The sequence below is a fragment of the Thalassophryne amazonica genome, chromosome 14 (assembly GCF_902500255.1).
Source record: "Thalassophryne amazonica chromosome 14, fThaAma1.1, whole genome shotgun sequence".
In the NCBI taxonomy this organism is placed as follows: domain Eukaryota; kingdom Metazoa; phylum Chordata; class Actinopteri; order Batrachoidiformes; family Batrachoididae; genus Thalassophryne; species Thalassophryne amazonica.
The window spans coordinates 69,376,130-69,396,376 of record NC_047116.1 but is presented as its reverse complement, the minus strand read 5'-3'; the positions used below and the strand labels follow the sequence as shown (position 1 = coordinate 69,396,376).

The window sequence follows — 20,247 nt, the reverse complement described above, 5'->3', positions numbered from 1 at the left end:
AGAGAAGCAGCTGCAATCAGCATTTTTTTTCCTGTGGTCTTTTTTTAAGCGTGTAGTTTTTACTGCATTGAGTACATGGTATAAAAACAATCCTGCATGATTTATACTTCGGGAACAATGGAACACAGCAGGAATCATAAATTGGCATCGGGTAATGTGGTCTTGTGAGGGTGTGGCTTCCAGTCACGCTGAGTACCGTCCTGTTGCTCTGACTTGCGCTGAAACCACCTCCTTTCTGCGCACTGGGTTGCTTCACGCAGTGTTGTCATGACAACACACGACACAACTGGGAGCAGTCCCGGTGTGAAAGGGGCTTAAGCCTTTGTGTAATAGCAGACAGAAATTGCTTTGAGATGTAGCATAAAGACAAACAAAATGCATAGACCATTTTGTATATATTGTTCAAAATGTGCATTTGTGTGTATTTTAAAACCTTTATTTTTGTACATTATTTTAAAAAAGACCCCAAACAACCTTTATAAAGTGTCAAAATAGTTGTTTATTATAGTTTGCTGTTTTGAATAAATATGTGTGAAAATAATTATTTTTTTCCTTTCTTATTTATGATTGTAAACCTTTATTACACTTATAAAACACCACAAAAGCATATATATATTCTGAAAGTACAGGTTGTCCTGAAAAAAGAGACAAAAAACTTGATTGTGGGATGCAGGGTGAGCTTTTAACAGCAGTAATAAAACATTTATGCCAGGAGAGTGAACTGTCCAAAAAATGCCCTCGGACCCCAGAGGGTTAAAGATGATCAGTGGAAACAGCTTGGGACTCCGACGAGGGCGGTCACATCTCCTCCACTCTCCCTTATCTCTGTTCTCTGCTTTAACCTTCAAGTCCCTACTTCACCAGACTGTGAATTCCTCAAATTATATTGGATACTGGATCTATTGGACTACTATTGGATTAACCATGGAATTGATCAGCTGGTCTCTGAACGCTATTGACACCATTTTTTCTACAAGAATGTCAGGACCAGGGGATCCTACGTGCCCAGATGGAACACATCCTGCGGGCTATGTTCTTGACTCCTGGAGTTCTTGGCTTATGTGCTGCCCTGATCTACCAGAAAATTGGCAAGACAGTGGCATCAAGAGCCATGGCCCCTCGCTTGTCTGTCATGATTAACAAGGTTGGCAAGGCAGTGCATTCACAGACTGCAATGACTCTTGAACTCAGACGCAAATTGGATGACATCTTGGAGCAGATGCGTGCCTTGCAGTTGAAGTTGAAGATTTCAGAGGCCGGTGAATATTCTTAATTCATAATTGGGAATATTCTTAATTCATAATCCTGGCGGCGCGACTTATAGTTGCAGCGGCCTTCACCCACTTTGCCTCCATTCGGATGACGGACTGCTTCAAGTTTAGTGCACATAAACAATGTCAAATGTATATGTGTTGTCTTTAATTTTGATGTGTGCCATTATTACGGTAAACAAGTAATAATTGTGGATTAATTGCTGTATCTTGTCTGAGGTAATTGGAGTGTAAACATAATTGCCCTTTTTTGGGATCAATAAAGTTGTCTGAAGTCTAATTGGGATTTGGTTGTTCAAGTGGAACTGTTAAAAGTGTTTTTCACTGCTCAAACCACAACATTACAGGCTTATCAAACCTGAAGGTCAAATTGCCCGACTGTTTTCCCTCCAGAGGAATTTCTTTGGCCTGGGGATCATTTGGCTGTTTCTTATCTCAACTCACAAAAGCAATAAACTGTTTTTCACAGGACTGAATAGAAGGTTCACTGGTGTTCACCTGTATTGATCAGAATGCAAAATGTTTGACCTGAATATGCAGTTTTTACAGTTACTGAAAGAAATTTTGCTGACTCACTCACTCACTGATTTGCCATCCGATTCCAATACACCTATGCCTTTCATGCTAATCACAGGGAAGTGGTTACTTTTGATTTAGTCAAGCCATTTAATTTGAGCATATTTTATTTTTGTTTTCTCGTTTAAAGATCATTTCTGAGTAATAGATGACTATAGGATAAGTTGACAAAGTGACAACACAAAGCCATGAGTAACAGGTGACAGCTCTTCAATTCAAATTTGATGTCAATTCCCAGTGTGACTGGCCCGTTATGTGTTCTTGATCTGTGATAAAGTAACCAGTCGCTGTGGATTTAACTTGCTGCCCATTGGTATTTTGTGACAGTTGTTGATATATCTAAATCATTTTCTACAGCACCAAATACCTTCAACTTTGTACAGGTTCTGAGTTTTTTTTTTTTCCTAGCACTGGGGAAAAAACTAATGATGCTTATTCAACCACATAATTAGGTCAAAATAACTCAGTCTGACTGATAGGACACTTGTAAACATTCAGCGCAGTGCTGTTCAATTATCCAAGAAACATAACAAAAAAGAGTTTCGCTGATATGAAATTTATAAAACATTAATAATCAGTAAAGTGTAGCATCTGCCTGATTTATCGGTCTTGACTAAGAGGAGGAAAAGAGACAGATAAGCAAGACAGAAAAAACGCTTGCAAAAGAAGGTAACAGGAATGAGAGACCATGTACCCTGAACATGGTGACTGCTTTTACACTTATGTAGTTGCATTGTGGTGTAAAGTGTGGATGCGGACGTGCATGACAGGACCAGGGTGTGCTTCTGTCTTAGGGTACCTGAGGTGGACTGTCTATTCCTGCGGGGGGATCGGGTAAGGCGCTGATAGGGGTCGGCGGCTCCGTACAGATCCAGAGTTGCCACGCACAACAGGATGGTTTTCTGTATGTAGTCCACCACTGCCAGGCCGTTACAGTTTCCAAACGCTAACCTAAACACACAAACACAGCAAGAAAGAAAGTACACAGTCAATTCCATTTTCACATAGGAGTAGGTGTGATATTCAGTGAATAAACTCATATTCTATTTGTTTCAATGCTTCGAGTTCTCTCTAAAAACGTAAGCAGTAAGGGCCCTATCCCACTGGCGTTTAGGAGGATTTGCAGATGGAATGCGCACAAAAGTGGCCCACATCCGCCAAACAACCGCAATAACTGTGTAACATTCCTGTATGAGTCGGCCGCCATCCGAACACGTCCGTGATCATCCGCAGAGGCACGCATGTCCGCAGTCAGGATTTTTGAGCTGCTCAAAAATCCTGCTGCGGATGAGATCCGCATCACTGCCTGAACACATACTGAAGACATACGCAGGACATACACAACCAACATGCCGCATATCCCCTGTCATCCGCTGATATTCGCAACTGACGGGTTGGCGCGGCTTGGCGGCAGACCGGGACAGCGTGCAAAACAGATATGACGCGTGCCCAGCACGGCCACATCACGGTCGCAAATGGTATGTTGCGCATGCAGACAGAGTGGGCACGGATGAAGCGAGGGCACCAAGGCTGCTGTGCCCCTCATGGGGGTGCCTCCGCGGTCGCCTTCGCTTCTGTTCCCTGTTATATGCGCTTTTCTTCCTCAGGTATTCGCTGATCCACCCCGGGACATTTGTCATTTCCGCCCACCTTTGTTGCGGACGCTCAGCTTTTGTCTCCTCATTTCATGTGCAAATCCTCCTAAACGCCAGTGGGACAGGGCCCTAAGGCTGCGTTTAATGCTCAAGATTGACAGATATTTGATTTGGAAGAAAAGAAAAGTAAGTGATGGATCAAAGATGGTGAAAACCCTCACAAACCTCCATTCATTTGATGTTTAACATATCCAGCTTTAACAGGGTGAAACGTTCAAAATGCGTAACTGTTTAGGAAATATCTTTCAGATATCAATCTGTCCCAACTATGATGAACACTAGAGATCTGTCCTTAAGATCACAAAATGACTCCCCCACCATGGCTCTGCCATATTAGCTGATTTCAAGTTTTACACAGCAATGCAAGTAAATCTTTACTGATCAAATAACCAAATTAACAAGCTGGTTTCACGACAGTGCAAATTGTTTGTGGCTAACAACTTCTTCTTCTGGGTTGTCTGTGTGTCTTGGTGGCTTTTCTCACTCTTTTCTTTGCAAAGTCCCTTAGTTTTTGAGAACTGTCTGTGCCACACAGATTTACCATAGAGTGCCAAACTGTTTGTATGTCTTCAAAATTGATGTACATAAAGTCCAAGACACCCTCTCTACTTTTAAGATTAGGCTTAAAACTTTCCTTTTTGCTAAAGCTTATAGTTAGGGCTGGATCAGGTGACCCTGAACCATCCCTTAGTTATGCTGCTATAGACTTAGACTGCTGGGGGGTTCCCATGATGCACTGAGTGTTTCTTTCTCTTTTTGCTCTGTATGCACCACTCTACATTTAATCATTAGTGATTGATCTCTGCTCCCCTCCACAGCATGTCTTTTTCCTGGTTCTCTCCCTCAGCCCCAACCAGTCCCAGCAGAGGACTGCCCCTCCCTGAGCCTGGTTCTGCTGGAGGTTTCTTCCTGTTAAAAGGGAGTTTTTCCTTCCCACTGTCGCCAAGTGCTTGCTCACAGGGGGTCGTTTTGACCATTGGGGTTTTTCTGTAATTATTGTATGGCTTTTGCCTTACAATATAAAGCGCCTTGGGGCAACTGTTTGTTGTGATTTGGCGCTATATAAATAAAATTGATTTGATTTGATTTTGACCTTAGCATACTGCTACGTAGGGAGCAAAAACCCGCCGTAGAGCTGCTTAAACTCTATGTAGAGCTGCTTAACTTGGCGTAGATGTTGTGTGTTGGGGGGGCGTGGCTAGCTGTGTTGGTGTTCTTTTCTTTTCTTTGCTCTCCAGGTGGCATGAGGGCTGATTTGTCTGTGGAGAAAGTGCTGGCTGAAGAGTCCTCACCCTTATTAGCGTCATGTGGAACACCTGTGACAGGGGCTCACGTGCGGCCTTGAAGACTTGCAGCTGGAGCAGATAATTGGATGGCGTTCTGCATATAAGTCATGTGTGATTTGAGCAGAACTGCCGGGAACTCGACCTTGTGACGTTTGTTTGTGAGACGCTGAGGACCGCGCCTGGGTTTGACATATCGAGCCCGTGAAGCAGGGAAGGGTGAGGACACATGCTGTCAGCACACGCTAAAGGTAATTAAGTGATTAAGTAATTGTTGATAGTATCTTGGTGTTTTGTTACACAGTAAACTGAGACTGTGAAGAGAATTGTGCAGCTTGCTTCTCACTGCGGTGGCGTGCAGGATAAGTGATCCTCCACTTGTTGTGAGAGGCTGCTCATTTGCATAAAGTTAAAAAGAAACATTGACCTAAGTGTGTTGCTGATAGCGTGTGTTATGCGAAAGATAGAGTTGTATCTGCTGACTCACCTCACCTTCTCTTTGCTCCACAGAGAATCGGTTCGTCGTGTCCACCTGGGGGGTGTTTGGCGGTGGTAGTGAGTCCAGGAGCGCCGGGCTTTAATCCTTGCGGGCGCTGGAGAACGTGCCACTTATCACTCCACCAGAGGGACGCTTTTTATGTTTTACATTTGTAAGCACAGGTGAAAAATAAATTGTTTCTGTTGGGAACCGCCTTCTGGTTATTTTAACCGCTGGGTTCTGTCAGACGCAGGTCCGCTCCTCAACCCGCGTCGACACATAACAGTAGAGGGTACACCACAATAAGCTGTGAAAGGGGCTTTATGTGTGATGGGGTCATGAGGGAAGACAGCTGACAGAACACCGTGAGCAGGTTAAGAAGAGACGTCAGGTGGTGGAACGTGTAGTGGAGGTTGTGAAAGTCATGGGGAAGAGAGGCTGAAGCTCCAAGCAGGATCACAATGAAGCTGCACAATGAACACCTTGGCCAGCGACACAATGTGCACATATATCCTCTAGTATGTTGTGCACCTTCACACATTGTGTAAATAATCATGGTGGACCACTACCCACTTGTGCTTGGTTTTATTGCGGAAGGTTCCCGGTTCAAATCCCACCCCTGCCACATTTATCCATATAATGTGGAGTTGCATCAGGAAGGACATCCTGCATAAAACTTGTGCCAGTTCAACATACAGATCACTTTGGATTTGCTGTGGCAACCCCAAGTGCAAACAAGGGAGCAGCTAAAGGGTTTTTTACACTCAGAGTCATGTGATTTAATTATTATGTATAATTATTACTCAGTTGTAATGGACTGGATCTTATATTTATATGAAATTAGATTATCTGAACCTCCTGTACTGTTGTGAGGCAGTAAAAGAAATCTTCCCATTTCCTTTTGTGTGAGTGATGACTATGCTTGTTTTCAAAGCCAGAATAAAAAGGGGAAAAAAAAAATCAATGTCTGGAAGCTTTTCAAGCTGTGAACAGCTTTACAGAAGTGACGCAAATGACGCCCCTGCCTTGAACCCTGAAGGGCTTTGTAAAAGTTGCAGTGATTTTTATTGGTTTCTGCCGATAGGTCTGCCATTCACAGCAGAACTATTCAAACACTCTACAAAAGCATTCAGCATCAGCTATCTATTAACTTTCTAAATGTTGGAAATAATTTGAAACAGGAAATAAGAAACAGATAATGAAAGCTGTTACTACCAGCTGTGAAAAGCAAATTCTTTACCCATTACTATCTACCATTTGATAAATAAATAATAAACACATTCCTGGCTTTATCGAGCAGTTAGTCAGCCTGGTCTGACTTGATGTAGTATATGAAATTACCATCACACAAATCAATTGATCACCCAACATACATACACATGACAGAGTGGTTTATTTACACATCCATCACCAGCTAGCCAATTGTCGCTGTTAGTGTTAATAACTGCTATTTCCCTTATATAAAGTGTCATGCACTGCAAACTGAACACCACACCCAAAATTCACAAGTGCACCAAAATAAGGCTGCAGTGAACACTCCATTAACATAAATATGTTGTGTTACGTTAACAGATAATGTGCGAAAAGATTTCTGTCTATTTGATTCTAGTGTCAGATAGCAGCAGGGGTTATGCAATCACCGCCATCTGTCTGTCAGGATACAGTGAGGAAAATAAGTATTTGAACACCCTGCGATTTTGCAAGTTCTTCCACTTAGAAATCATGGAGCGGTCTGAAATTTTCATCTTAGGTGCATGTCCACTGTGAGAGACAATCTAAAAAAAAAATAATCCGGAAATCACAATGTGTGATTTTTTAATAATTTATTTGTATGTTACTGCTGCAAATAAGTATTTGAACACCTGTGAAAATCATCCTTACCCCACAAAGTGAGATCTTGCATGGAATCTCAGACTGAGATTCCATGAGGCAGATTGACAGTCATCTTGTGTTTCTTCCACTTTCTATTAAATAATCATGACAGTCTTCTACCAAGCTGCTTGCCTGTTCTCCTGTAGTCCATCCCAGCCTTGTGCAGGTCTACAGTTTTGTCCCTGGTGTCCTTAGACATGGACAGGTTGGAGTGTGATTGATTGAGTGTGTGAACAGGTGTCTTTTATACAGTTAACAAGTTCAAACAGGTGCAATTAATACAGGTGAAGAGTGCAGAATAAGAGGGCTTCTTAAAGAAAAATTAACAGGTCTGTGTGAGCCAGAATTCTTGTTAGTTGGTAGGTGTTCAAATACTTATTTGCAGCAGTAACATACAAATAAATTATTAAAAAAATCATACATTGTGATTTCCAGATTTTTTTTTTTTTTTAGATTATGTCTGAGAAATTAAGTAATGAACATGGAGAATTTAGCCTGATTTCACCTAGGTCTTGCTCAGTCTGACGCCTCGCTGGCAGAGGAGCTGAACCGCTTCTTTGCCCACTTCAAAGCAGACAGAACAGCAGCAACTCCACACCCACCACCCTCCAGCACCAGCACGCTAACACTTCAGGAACACGAAGTGAGACATGTGCTGAAGGCAGTGAACCCCAGGAAGGCGGCCGGCCCCGATGGTGTACTTGGAAAGGTACTCAAAGTGTGTGCTGACCAACTGGCTGGAGTTTTCACCTGCATCTTCAACCTGTCCCTGTCACACGCCATCATTCCACTCTGCCTCAAATCCTCCACCATCATTCCAGTCCCAAAGAAGTCAGCAGTGGAGAGCATAAATGACTACAGGCCTGTTGCACTTACGCCTGTGGTCATGAAGTGCTTTGAAAGACTGGTCTCTCAGCACATCAGAGCTTGTCTGCCTCCCACTCAACACCGGTTCCCCTCAAGGCTGTGTACTGAGCCCCCTCCTGTTCACCCTATACACGCATGACTGCTTTCCGACCCATCCCACAAACACAGTCATAAAGTCTGCAGATGATACCACCGTGATTGGGCTCATCTCGGGGGGGGGGGGTGAGACGACTACAGAGATGAGGTCAATTGACTGACAGCGTGGTGTTCAGCTAACAACCTGCCGCTGAACACCACAAAAACAAAAGAAATACAGTGGTCCCTCGCTATAACGCGGTTCACCTTTCGCGGCCTCGCAGTTTCGCAGATTTTTTTGTGCAATTTTGCATGCTTTTTTTTTAACAGCGCATTGTGTTCTGCATCCTTATCAGGCAGGCCGGTCGTGGCACCGGTTGGCATCACCGCGATTGCTCTCACTGCCTCCGATGCGTTTACTGAGTCTGCGGGCTCGGTAAGCGCCGCAGCGGGCCACTCACACTGCCCTCCTGTCTGCTGTGCGGAGCTGCGCCAAATCTGGCAACAGGTCCAAAGACTACGCTCGCCGTTTTAATGCGGATGTTGACCGCAGCCGCAGAGCTCCGTGGCCACCGAGAGAGGACTTGGATTCTTTGCGGGTCCCACATTCATACCTCCGGATGCAGTGAGCGAAGGGAGAGTTCTGCGTGTGTCTGTTCATAATCTTCTCGCCCAGAAGAAAAAAGAGAGTGTTTACACAGGAGAGAAAAGTGAGAAAATGTTAATGCCTGTTTGAGAAAAGTGTATAAAGTGTGTAGTCAGGGGTTTTACAGCCTTAAAACATCTATAATAATTGCAAAGAAATAGCGCTGACTACTTTGCGGATTTCGCTTATGGCGGGTTACTTTTAGAACGTAACTCCAGTGATAAACAAGGGACCACTGTAATCCTGGACTTCAGGAAGAACAGAGCTGACCCAGCCCCACTCTACATCCAAGGGGACTGTGTGGAAAGGGTCAGCTCCATCAGGTTCCTGGGAGTGCAGCTCTCTGACAGCCTCTCCTGGACTGCCAACACCACAGTGGTGGTGAAGAAAGCCCAGCAGCGACTTCACTTCCTGAGGGTGCTCAGGAGAAATCTGGAGGAGAAGCTGCTGGTGTTGTTCTACACAGCCACCATCGAGAGCATCCTGACGTACTGCATCACAGCGTGGTACGGGGGGTGCTCAGCAGCAGACAGGAGAGCGCTGCAGAGGGTGATCAAAACGGCCCAGGAGATCACTGGCTGCTCTCTGCTCAGCCTGGAAGACATTGCCAGCTCTCGCTACCTCAGCAGAACTGCCAGCATCAGCAAAGACACATCCCACCCCAGCACCCACCTGTTTCACCGACTACCCTCCGGCTGACAGTATAGGTCAATCAAAACTAGGACAAACAGACTCAGGGACAGCTTTCCCAGAGTGATCACTGCACTGAACAATAACAAATCACGCTAATCCACACCTTTCAAGTTTCTTGTGCAATATCTGTAAACCATGTGCATTTTTCCTGTGCAATATGATTCCACAGTTGTATATAATTCTCGTTTTATATTTTACTTGGCCTACATTTTATCTTATTTTATTTTACCTTATGTTTATATTAGTTGTACATATACTCTGAACAATTTACCGTTAAATTTCACTATCTTTTATTTGGCTAAAAACTACTCGCACCATGGAAACCACCTTTTTGGAGTTGCACTCAAATCTCTTTGTAATGCAAATTACAATGACAATAAAGGCGATTCTGATTCTGACTTGCTACTTTTAAACACTCAGAAACGTCAAGCTGTGAGGTTTGTAGACTTTGGTGGCGTGATCTAGGGCCATGTCCCTGGAAGCCCTCTGTTGAAATGAATGGAAAAACCAAATTTTTTTGCCGTGCAAAATCTTTTTTTTTTTTTTTTTTTTTTGTGGACTTTGACGGTAAATACATCAAATGTTTCAAATGTGTGCTTTAGCAGGATACAGTAACATGAGTAGCGCTTATTCGGCAGACAGTTTTTCCAAAGATAATGTTTGAGAAGGAAAGTGGAAACTCTTTGTTTTCATAGTGCATCTCGGACAGACTGTAGAACTGAAGCTGAGCACAGCATGGGAATGGTCTTCAATAAAGTAATCTAACCATGTTTCCCTTTCCTGGAGAACTCCAACAAACTGGTTTGCTTCTCCTAAAAACGTAGAACTGGCTGTGTTTGTGGTCTGTTTTGCCATGCAAAGCTAAGGCTAGTATCTCATTGGATTGCAACTGGTGGAGAGGAGGTGGAGACACAAAACTGCACAAAACAGGTCAAAAGGCGAAAAGGTTTTCATGTGCAATCTCAATGAATTGGTCCTGACATGTATGGCCATGGTGGCTGACTGTCCGCTGAATGCCATCCAAAGTGAAGGCAAAAATGTGGCCACAAATATTGAGCAGTCCGTACATACTGCACGAGAAACATTGACATGACACGTGGCACACACGTGAAAGTTGAGCAATACTGGTGCATCCTTTGCAGGTGCAAGATTTGTGTGTGAATACCATGCAGCACTCTCACAGAAGCTGAGCACCACTAGTGTTGTTGAAGAGATGACACATTTCTTCACAGTGCTCAGGGTGGTTGTGGACTACTACATTGTTATTATGTGAATGAGGCTGTGAAATTTCCCCCAATTTTAGGCATGAAAGCACTGGAAATAATAATAAAATAAAGTAAAATAATCCATGGCTGGCAGTGGTGGGCACAGCTCCACTAATCTGGTAACTGCTAATTTGCGAAGCTAACTTTTTTGTTTGTAGATTAGCTTTTCAGCTAACTTTGAAAACTATCAGTAGACCAATTAGCTTCCGCTAAATTTAATTCCACTAACTTTCAGTCCGCTAACATTTTTTCGCTGGCGTAGTGAGTAAACCTTAACGGTCAAAAACATTTGTAAACTCTAAAATCATACATGTTAGTTCCTTTCTGTTGCATGTTTTGCAACAGTCAGGCTGCTGTGAGCTTGGCCCTCCCCCAGTAGAAGGGGCTGGCAAAAAAATTACACTTTACTCCAGTATTAAGTCATACAGCTGGTCAACCAAACCATCCTTGTATGCTTTCTCCATTAAGTTAACCCTCTGGGGTCCGAGGGCATTTTTTGGACAGTTCACTCGCCTGGCATATGTAGCGGTTGCACTCTGCGTTGTGTTATGACTCCGCCCATTTGCTCAACCCCGGGATGCGAACTCACAATCTCCGGCATGGAGGTCATACTCTCTAACCAGAAGGCCAAAACCCAGGGCTCTGGCCTTGTGACCAGAGAATCCTTTTGAGCTGTTGGGAGTGAGATTTACTAACTACATCTGCACAGCGACACCTGCTGGCCTCCGTTACACTCACCCCCCAAAACTCACTCCCATCTGGGTACACGGCACCATTGTAGCAGTTGCACTCTGCGTTGTGTTGTTATGACTCCGCCCATTCGCTCCCCTCGGGACGCGAACTCACGATCTCCGGCATGGAAGTTGGATTCTCTAACCAGAAGGCCAAAACCCAGGGCTCTGGCCTTGTGACCAGAGAATCCTTTTGAGTTGTTGGGAGTGAGATTTACTAACTACATCTGCACAGCGACACCTGCTGGCCTCCGTTACACATAAATGTTTTATTATTGCTGTTAACAGCTCTCCCTGCATCCCACAATCAAGTTTTATGTCTTTTTTTTTCAGGACAACCTGTGCTTTCAGAATGTTTTTGTTGTGTTTTATAAGTGTAATAAATGTTTACAATCAGAAATAAGAAAGAAAAAAGTAAAGCTGCAAGTAATTTTCGACACACATTTATTCAAAACACACAGCAAACTATAATAGCTGTTTTGACACTTTATAAAGGTAATTTGAGGTCTTGTGTGAAAGACTGAACAACAAAAAGGTTCAAACAATAAACACAAATGCACATTTTGAACAATATATACAAAATGGTATATGCGTTTTGTTGTCCATTGATATGGTAAACAGTGCTTTACGTAGAGAAAGCAACAGAGTTATCCAGCAACATTCACATGCAAACTAGTGGAGCAATCCTGATAGTTACACACTCTTTGTTTGAGTACATGAGATTGTCATCAGAGGCTCTCCGTCTGCTTTTGCTTTTACTGATCCCTATGCATAATGGTGCAGGGCACACTGAGTATATACTAACAGTATGTACTCATTGGAGTACCCAGGGGCTATTCAAATGGGCCAACTAGTAACATATCACTCCTGAAAACGATCTTTGGCTTTTCACGTGAGGAGGCTCTGCCCTATGATTGGATTTTGGAAAACCACGTGAAGGTGAACCAATTCCAATTGGACACTAACATTGCACACGTCATCACACAGCTTCTATGAGGAATACAAAGATGGCTGATGGCTGGCTCGAAAGTCCGCGGAGTTCACTTTTCAGCAAAAAAAAGTAAGTTTCTATCTCATATCTTTCAAAAGTTATTTATAGTTTAGTAAAGCTTGGTCTTAGCCGTCGTATACGACGGCGTCGGCCCGTCGCAAAGTTGTTAAGCTTCAGGATGACTGCAAATTTGATATGTTTCTTACTCATTCGGCTTGACTTCTTGTTGAATTCCATTTGTTGGAAGATCTCCAACAAGAAAGGCAGCACGGGTATGAACATGTTGGTGCTGCTGGACAGCAGGGTGAGCGCTCTGCAACAATGCAACCTCAGAGGATAATATCTGGATGTAGTGTGTCTTCCGCTTTATTCACTATGCCCGCAAAAATATGTTAGCAGTCTAAAAGTTATAGGAACTAAATTTTGCGGAAGATAACTGGTCCGATGATGGTTTTCAAAGTTAGCTGAAAAGCTAATCAGCTAACAAAAAAGTTATCTTCAATAATTAGCAGCTAGTGGATCTGTGCCTACCACTGAAAAGTGCTTATTTTAGTCTGATAGTGCATCTCGGTACTTGTAGAATTTTAAGCAATTTTTTCAGTGCCGGCAGCCGGCAGGTAAAACATAAAAGGGAGAACAGTAATCCACGTCATTTCAGTACTTCCTGGTGTACGTCTAGGCAGAGGCTAAGTCTGCTCTTTATAACAACAATTAAGTATTATGAATTGTGGTGTTTTTAACTTTTTTCCTCCGCTGCTGTGTGCGCAACTTTCCACGCTCGCACTGTGTTTGTGCATGTGAACATGAACATGCACGAAACTGTCGCTGCAGTATCGTGCACGCCCGTCCGACCGTGCGTCCCTCCCAACAGCTGGTGGAATGTTTTACACTTCCCGTTTTGTTTTTGGTTCACGGATTTCAGTGTTATGTGTGAAGGGATCCGAAACCACGTGCTGACTTGAAAGGTCTGGAGAAGAAAAGAAAAATTAACCAAATGAAAGAGGTATGTTCACAGCGCAAATTAAGGAAAATAAAAGCCAGTTATGCAAATTACACTTTTTTTGTGCAGCAGCCAGCTGCCGGCTACTTAATTTCTGTTATAAAGAGTGGACTTAGCCTCTGCCTAGAAGTACACCAGGAAGTAATGAAATGACGTGGATTACTGTTCTCCCTTTTATGTTTTACATAAATTATCTGATGCGCTCGTCTCATGAAAAACCGACCAGCTCCCATGTCATGAAGAGCTGGGCTCTTGCGTTGTGAACACATCATCTGGCATGGCGGGTCCAGCGCACAGTGAACCGCTGTAAATGTGATATGTTTTTTAATTATTACAATGTGGGGAAATCTCGCAGTGACATGTGCCTCGCAGGGGCTTCCCGTGGGGGTGCATTGCATGATTATCACCAGCGTTGCGGTGCTTTGATGCAGCGGTCAGAGCAATTGCACATGTTAGAGTGACCTTTTACTGTAACTAGTCCAAAGCACATCTTTGTCATAATCATACTGTTTAATCAGCATTATGATATGATGACACTGATATGCGTGCACAGCAGAAATCCTAGACCCTTTGCTTATATTTTTGCGAAGTGCATTTGCCCAAAACCTGTTCTCAGGACCATGGCTGAGGGGTATAAGCAGGTTATTTTTATTCTATTCCAATTTTTATTATTGTGGGAGATCTACAAAAGATGTGACATTAAACTTCTGTTTGATTCTATTTGTCTTTGGAGCAGTCTCTAACTATACCTTTAATTCAAAAGTCTTTGAGAAGTACTTAGAATCCCACATTCCTCCTGATTTTGAACTGCTGGAAATTGCTGAAGGTTTTAAGGCAGCTGGCAATTCTTAACAACAAACACAAACAAGCAAAAAACTGAAGTTTAATTTTCATCTTCATCAACGCAGTTTGAAGATTTTTTTTAATTACATTGAACTGAAACCTGCAAGTTGATTTGATTAATAATTGTAATTTGGTCGAAAGTAACATCACTTCAGTTAGATAGATAGATAGATAGATAGATAGATAGATAGATAGATAGATAGATAGATAGATAGATAGATAGATAGATAGATAGATAGATAGATAGATAGATAGATAGATAGATAGATAGATAGATAGATAGATAGATAGATAGATAGATAGATAGATAGATAGATAGATAGATAGATAGATAGATAGATAGATAGATAGATACTTTTAATGTCCCCATGGGGAAATTTGTCTTGGACTTCTCAAAAATCATGACCCATACAAAGATACAGAACAAGACATAAACAGTTCCTAACAATAAATAAATAAATACATACTAAACGCAACACTTTTGGTTTTGCTCCCATTTTGTATGAGATGAACTCAAAGATCTAAAACTTTTTCCACATATACAATATCACCATTTCTCTCAAATATTGTTCACAAACCAGTCTAAATCTGTGACAGTGAGCACTTCTTCTTTGCTGAGATAATCCATCCCACCTCACAGGTGTGCCATATCAAGATGCTGATTAGACACCATGATTAGTGCACAGGTGTGCCTTAGACTGCCCACAATAAAAGGCCACTCTGAAAGGTGCAGTTTTATCACACAGCACAATGCCACAGATGTTGCAAGATTTGAAGGAGCGTGCAATTGGCATGCTGACAGCAGGAATGTCAACCAGAACTGTTGCTCGTGTATTGAATGTTCATTTCTCTACCATAAGCCATCTCCAAAGGCATTTCAGAGAATTTGGCAGTACATCCAACCAGCCTCACAACCGCACACCACGTGTAACCACACCAGCCCAGGACCTCCACATCCAGCATGTTCACCTCCATGATCGTCTGAGACCAGCCACTCGGACAGCTGCTGGAACAATCGGTTTGCATAACCAAAGAATTTCTGCACAAACTGTCAGAAACTGTCTCAGGGAAGCTCATCTGCATACTCGTCATCCTCATCGGGGTCTCGACCTGACTCCAGTTCGTCGTCATAACCGATTTGAGTGGGCAAATGCTCACATTTGCTGCCGTTTGGCACGTTGGAGAGGTGTTCTCTTCATGGATGATGCGAAGGAGATGTGTTGCACTGCATGAGGCAAATGGTGGTCACACCAGATACTGACTGGTATCCCCCCCCCAATAAAACAAAACTGCACCTTTCAGAGTGGCCTTTTATTGTGGGCAGTCTAAGGTACACCTGTGCACTAATCATGGTGTCTAATCAGCATCTTGATATGGCACACCTGTGAGGTGGGATGGATTATCTCAGCAAAGGAGAAGTGCTCACTATCACAGATTTAGACTGGTTTGTGCACAGTATTTGAGGGAAATGGTGGTATTGTATATGTGGAAAAAGTTTTAGATCATTGAGTTAATCTCATACAAAATGGGAGCAAAACCAAAAGTGTTGCGTTTATATTTTTGTTGAGTATAAATAAAGAATAAAAAAAATAAAAAATAAAATAAAATAAAAAAAACTCAGTTAACTCATTTGATTTTCCCAACCAGAACCTCTGTGCAGCTTGTTGCTTTCACAGTATGTGGTGACTTACAGGCCATAGGCAGAGTTCATGTCCAAGCCGGTGATTTGTTGAGGAGGTTCTCCATCCACCCACAGCAGCTGAATTACCAGCTCTGCCTGGTAGCCAGGAGGGACCCGTACCACCCGGTCCTTCACTCTGAAACCAAAGAGAAAAGTTCACAATAATGTACAACCCCAATTCCAATGAAGTTGGGACCTTGTGTAAAATGTAAATAAAAACAGAATACAATAATTTGCAAATCCTCTTCAACCTATATTTAATTGAATACACCACAGAGACAAGATATTTAATGTTCAAACTGATAAACTTTATTGTTTTTGTGCAAATATTTGCTCATTTTGAAATGGATGCCTGCAACATGTTTCAAAAAAGCTGGGACAGTGATATGTTTCCCACTGTGTTACATCACCTTTCCTTCTAACAACACTCAGTAAGTGTTTGGGAACTGAGGACACTAATTGTTGAAGCTTTGTAGGTGGAATTCTTTCCCATTCTTGCTTGAAGTACGACTTCAGTTGTTCAACAGTCCGGGGTCTCCGTTGTCGTATTTTGCGCTTCATAATGCGCCACACATTTTCAATGGGTGACAGGTCTGTACTGCAGGCAGGCCAGTCTAGTACCCGCACTCTTTTACTACGAAGCCACGTTGTTGTAACACGTGCAGAATGTGGCTTGGCATTGTCTTGTTGAAATAAGCAGGTATGTCCCTGAAAAAGATGTTGCTTGGATGGCAGCATGTGTTGCTCCAAAACCTGGATGTACCTTTCAGCATTGATGGTGCCATCACAGATGTGTAAATTACCCATGCCATGGTCACTAACATGCACTAACACGTTAGTACGACAAACTGTGTTAACTGACAATGGTTTTCTTAAGTGTTCCTGAGCCCACGTGGTAAGATCCTTTTCATAATGACGTCTGTTTTTAATGCAGTGCCGCCTGAGGGATTGAAGGTCATGGGCATTCAATGTTGGTTTTCAGCCTTGCCACTTATGTGAAGAAAGTTCTCCAGATTCTCTGAATCTTCTGATTATATTATGGACTGTAGATGATGGAATGCCTACATTCCTTGCAAGTGAACACTGAGAAACAATGTTCTTAAACTGTTGGACTATTTTTTTCATGCAGTTGTTCACAAAGTGGTGATTCTCGCCCCATCTTTACTTATGAACAGCTGAGACTTTTAGGGATGCTCCTTTTATACCCAATCAAGACACTCACCTGTTTCCAAACAGGTTTTCTTTGACTATTCATCAACTTTCCTAGTCTTTTGTTGCCCCATCCCAACTTTTTTGAAATATGATGCAGGCATCCATTTCAAAATGGCCAATTATTTGCACAAAAACAATAAAGTTTATCAGTTTGAACATTAAATATCTTGTCTTTGTGGTGTATTCAGCTGAATATAGGTTGAAGAGGATTTGTATTCATTGTATTCTGTTTTTATTTACATTTCACCCAACGTCCCAACTTCATTGGAATTGGGCTTGTATGATCAGTCATGAACACGCAGCTCTTGACATACAAGATAAACTAATTTGACCATTTTCATATTAGTTACAGTGTGTGATAACTGGTCTTACTTCAGGCAGGGGATACTGTCTTTGACACTGTCAGAAATCCCGCTGCCAGGACTCGCCGGGTGTTGATACTGAGGCTGTGGTGAGTGTGACCTCAGCTCTGAGATGCATGGATTGTTTTCTGTTTCAGAAGGTGAGATGACTTCCTCTGAGTCACACTGCAGACGCACCTCTAGTGACTAGGGAACACATATGGAAAAATGAATAAACAATTGCAATCATTCAACAAAAATATAAACGCAACACTTTTGGTTTTGCTCCCATTTTGTATGAGATGAACTCAAAGATGTAAAACTTTTTCCACATACACAATATCACCATTTCCCTCAAATATTGTTCACAAACCAGTCTAAATCTGTGACAGTGAGAACTTCTCCTTTGCTGAGATAATCCATCCCACCTCACAGGTGTGCCATATCAAGATGCTGATTAGACACCATGATTAGTGCACAGGTGTGCCTTAGACTGTCCACAATAAAAGGCCACTCTGAAAGGTGCAGTTTTGTTTTATTGGGGGGGGGATACCAGTCAGTATCTGGTGTGACCACCATTTGCCTCATGCAGTGCAACACATCTCCTTCGCATAGAGTTGATCAGGTTGTCAATTATGACCTGTGGAATGTTGGTCCACTCCTCAATGGCTGTGCGAAGTTGCTGGATATTGGCAGGAACTGGTACACGCTGTCGTATACACCGGTCCAGAGCATCCCAAACATGCTCAATGGGTGACATGTCGGGTGAGTATGCCGGCCATGCAAGAACTGGGACATTTTCAGCTTCCAAGAATTGTGTACAGATCCTTGCAACATGGGGCCTTGCATTATCCTGCTGCAACATGAGGTGATGTTCTTGGATGTATGGCACAACAATGGGCCTCAGGATCTCGTCACGGTATCTCTGTGCATTCAAAATGCCATCAATAAAATGCACCTGTGTTCTTCGTCCATAACAGACGCCTGCCCATACCATAACCCCACCTTCACCATGGGCCACTCGATCCACAACACTGACATCAGAAAACCGCTCACCCACACGACGCCACACACGCTGTCTGCCATCTGCCCTGAACAGTGTGAACCGGGATTCATCCGTGAAGAGAACACCTCTCCAACGTGCCAAATGTGAGCATTTGCCCATTCAAGTCGGTTACGACGACGAACTGGAGTCAGGTCGAGACCCCGATGAGGACGACGAGCATGCAGATGAGCTTCCCTGAGACGGTTTCTGACAGTTTGTGCAGAAATTCTTTGGTTATGCAAACTGATTGTTTCAGCAGCTGTCCGAGTGGCTGGTCTCAGACGATCTTGGAGGTGAACATGCTGGATGTGGAGGTCCTAGGCTGGTGTGGTTACACGTGGTCTGCAGTTGTGAGGCTGGTTGGATGTACTGCCAAATTCTCTGAAACGCCTTTGGAGACGGCTTATGGTAGAGAAATGAACATTCAATACACGAGCAACAGCTCTGGTTGACATTCCTGCTGTCAGCATGCCATTTGCACGCTCCCTCAAATCTTGCAACATCTGTGGCATTGTGCTGTGTGATAAAACTGCACCTTTCAGAGTGGCCTTTTATTGTGGGCAGTCTAAGGCACACCTGTGCACTAATCATGGTGTCTAATCAGCATCTTGATATGGCACACCTGTGAGGTGGGATGGATTATCTCAGCAAAGGAGAAGTGCTCACTATCACAGATTTAGACTGGTTTGTGAACAATATTTGAGGGAAATGGTGATATTGTGTATGTGGAAAAAGTTTTAGATCTTTGAGTTCATCTTATACAAAATGGGATAAAAACCAAAAGTGTTGCGTTTATATTTTTGTTGAGTGTATCTTAACAAGCAGCAGTGGCCAAAGTGTCCACCAGGATCGTGTGATGAGCAACAAGGCTTCACAAGTAACATGGTAGGCTGTCTGTCTGTTTAATGTTACCCCAAAATGGGTAGTCCTTTGGTAAATGAAGAGGATATTAGATTTCATGCCAGGGGTAGATGTGTGATCAATTGTTCCACTTCAATCTGAGGTTTGACTATCAGCCGAACCCTCCTTTCCAGCACCCTGGAGTAGACTTTACCAGGGGAGCTGAGCAGTGTGAGAGAAAACAAACAAACAAAAACCAAAAAAATAACTTTGTACTAAAAATTCATGTTTTTTTTTTTTCTGTGTCGCTCTTTTATAGAGTAGGTAGCATCAGGGGATAAGGACTAGGGCCTACTAATATGTAAACCTGAATTTGAGTAATGTCAAGCAAGCTTCCTCTCTGTGTCCCTCATCTGAGCTCACCCTGTAAACTTTAAATGGGTACCAGCCTTGTTTGCAATCTAAATCAGACTGGCAACCCATCCAGGGGGAGCTGTAGACTCTGATCTGCTTTGCACGCAACCAAATCCAGAGATATGCACCCACACTACTGGGCCTCGGGGCCTATACAGGACTTACTTCTATTGTTCTTCAGTCTCACTGAGCTGAGCGCAGTGCTTTTAGGCTTCCACTATAATCAACATATGTAGTGAGAGAGCACCAACTTCCACAAATACTTTTCCACATCATTTGTTTATATGAATGTTCTTGTTGTCATTGAGTACTTAATTTTGTCTGAAAAGATTTAGCAACCCACATCATTGATGCTGGCAACAACTATACCTTTGTCATGATATTTTTGTACTTCTGTTGAGTTAAAGATAGCTAAGCACAATTCGTTTTGGGCTTGGTGGACAAATGCACTTTGTGAATGCCTTCTTA

General features: G+C 42.9%; 1 protein-coding gene across 10 annotated transcripts in view; it reads right to left on the bottom strand.

Moving 5' to 3' along the window:
- The window catches only part of stxbp5l (syntaxin binding protein 5-like), a 773,590-nt gene that overhangs the window by 168,465 nt on the left and 584,878 nt on the right, over nt 1-20,247 (bottom strand). For all 10 annotated transcript variants that reach the window (XM_034186808.1, XM_034186799.1, XM_034186803.1 and 7 more), the window contains exons 16-18: nt 17,512-17,687; nt 15,938-16,063; nt 2,647-2,798 (exon numbers count right to left, since the gene is read on the bottom strand). In XM_034186808.1, the coding sequence (XP_034042699.1) occupies nt 2,647-2,798; nt 15,938-16,063; nt 17,512-17,687 (454 nt within the window). The remainder of the gene's footprint in view (nt 1-2,646; nt 2,799-15,937; nt 16,064-17,511; nt 17,688-20,247) is intronic.